General features: G+C 48.8%; 1 pseudogene across 1 annotated transcript; it reads right to left on the bottom strand.

Moving 5' to 3' along the window:
• Positions 1 to 1266: 1266 nt before the first annotated feature.
• GCG54_00015243 lies at positions 1267 to 2012 on the bottom strand (annotated as a pseudogene). Its single transcript has 2 exons — positions 1625 to 2012; positions 1267 to 1453 (listed from the first exon to the last, which is right to left on the bottom strand). Coding segments are annotated over exons 1-2 (575 nt in total).

The following is a 2012-nucleotide window of genomic DNA, read 5'->3' on the forward strand; positions in this document are numbered from 1 at the left end:
TTCTGTCTGTAAATATCCGAACCTTCGACTTGAGCTTCATGCCCCTCATCGCTATCGTGTTCTAGCCGATGTCAAAGCAGATAGCCGATACGCAATAGTCCTGCCCCAAGTCCTGACGCCGCGTTACCTCTGCCACGAGGGCACGTTGTAGCAAAGAGGATGAGTAAGTATGAGACCACAGTCCTTCAAGCAGGCATTCAACCCACTAAGGAAAGATCGTAAAACAGACAGACTCAAACCCACCGGACCTCCTGGGCCTCTGGACGCAAGATGACTTGATGTTTGAGACCGACAAGAATTTCGTGGGTACTTGGAAGTTCGGCTGAAGCTTATTGATAGTAGACATGATAAGGAAAAGAGATAAACTGTCCCGTAATGCCAAGTAACTCCGCATAGGTCTTCATTATCACCTACGTTCGAGTCGATGCCGGATTCTTGGCCGTCTCTAAGCTGTACTTATGTTGATCCCCATCTCATACGCGGTCTAAATCAACTTGATCAGCGCGGCTGAGAAACTGAGCAGCCAAATAGTTCCAAAATGATCGGAATGTTATCTAGCTTCTAAGGCAGATTATACTCTAAACCTCTTAGCTATCCAAGTTAGTGTCAGCCAGCAAGCATAACTCCAGCGAATGCTAATTAATTTTACACCTCAAAGCTGCGGCTTTACCTTGAGAGAAATAAGCTGTGATGGCCTAGAGTACTTGCTAGAATGAACCGACAGAGAGTATGAATATTTCAACAGTATTGCGATATTCAGAGGAGAAATGAATAGTTTGCTGTTGACTTGAAGGATAACTAAATGCCTTTCTGCCGACTTCGCCGGACGTAATACTGGATGTTATTATGAAACTCCCTGCAATTGTCACATGGACTTTGCGATGATGAAACATTTCGAGTTGTTTTTCTCGGGCTGGCCAAGCTGCCATTTCGTGGCTAAAGACGAGTACTGTTCTCCGCCGTAGCCTACTTGAATGTCCAACGCACTAAGTGGCGGATGTATAGCTCAAAACATCGCGAACATTACGGCATTTGCAGAAGAGTCAACTCCTTGGTGGACTATGTGGTACCAGAGCGCTGTATTAAGCTGCCTCCCCTTTTGCTTCTTTAGACTCCCTCAAGTGCTGCTATTTCCCCTAAATGCAGTCGGCTGGTGCCAGTCCTACATCTAGGGTCTCGGGCGACTCCTCGAGATGGGTCCTGCGAGCAATTGCGCGATCGGTGTCATCCAAAATGAACGGATGGCTACAAATATGCCTTCTGCCACTACCCTTCGGAGAGATCGTGGAGCGCACGCGCCTTGAGGACAACGAACATTGGATGTAGCCTGTGCAGTTGATGATGGCAATAATGCGGCACGCTGAAAGCTTGGTACTCCGTCTTTCTGCTCGTCACGCTTCGTATAAGTTGAATAAGAAGAAGATGCTACACACAGAGGGCCGGATGAAATGCACTAGAAGAATTAGGTCTCACAGAGTAAGAACCAAAGAGGGGGGAAGAAGAGTTGTTCAAGAGCTAGAAGGGCTAGGGGACAGCAGGGAAACCTTGACTCCTTGCTCACACTACGTTGGCTTACAACTTAGTCAGTGTCGTTACTCCCCTAAGGAGCCGGGGGAAGCTATACTAGTGGTCTGTATACCCTTGGTTCGGAGGATGGGGGATAAAGAAATCGGATGCGTGGAAACGCTTGCTTGCAGCGCGGGCTGGCGGGCATGGCCCAGGGGAAATCGCTTGTTTCCGAAGCCTTCGTGGATGCCAAATTGATTGGCTCTAAGTTGATCTACATCTGGTTGCCGAGGCTGTTTGCGCTTCCGGTGGCAATGCTGGAGCCCGGAGCCCCTGTCTGCAAATCCAACAGCGTTACTCTGATGTTGAAGGTTGGCGTGATCTTTCGTGTGGGATTCGGTCTGCCACAGAGACGTGCTGGTTGCGCTGGGCCTGATGAGCCGCTGGATGATGATGCTGAAAGTCAAAGTATCATCAGACACAGCTCGTGCTTCTTTCTGATGCAT

Source organism: Colletotrichum gloeosporioides (assembly GCF_011800055.1).
Source record: "Colletotrichum gloeosporioides strain Lc1 chromosome Unknown consensus_94, whole genome shotgun sequence".
Taxonomy (NCBI): domain Eukaryota; kingdom Fungi; phylum Ascomycota; class Sordariomycetes; order Glomerellales; family Glomerellaceae; genus Colletotrichum; species Colletotrichum gloeosporioides.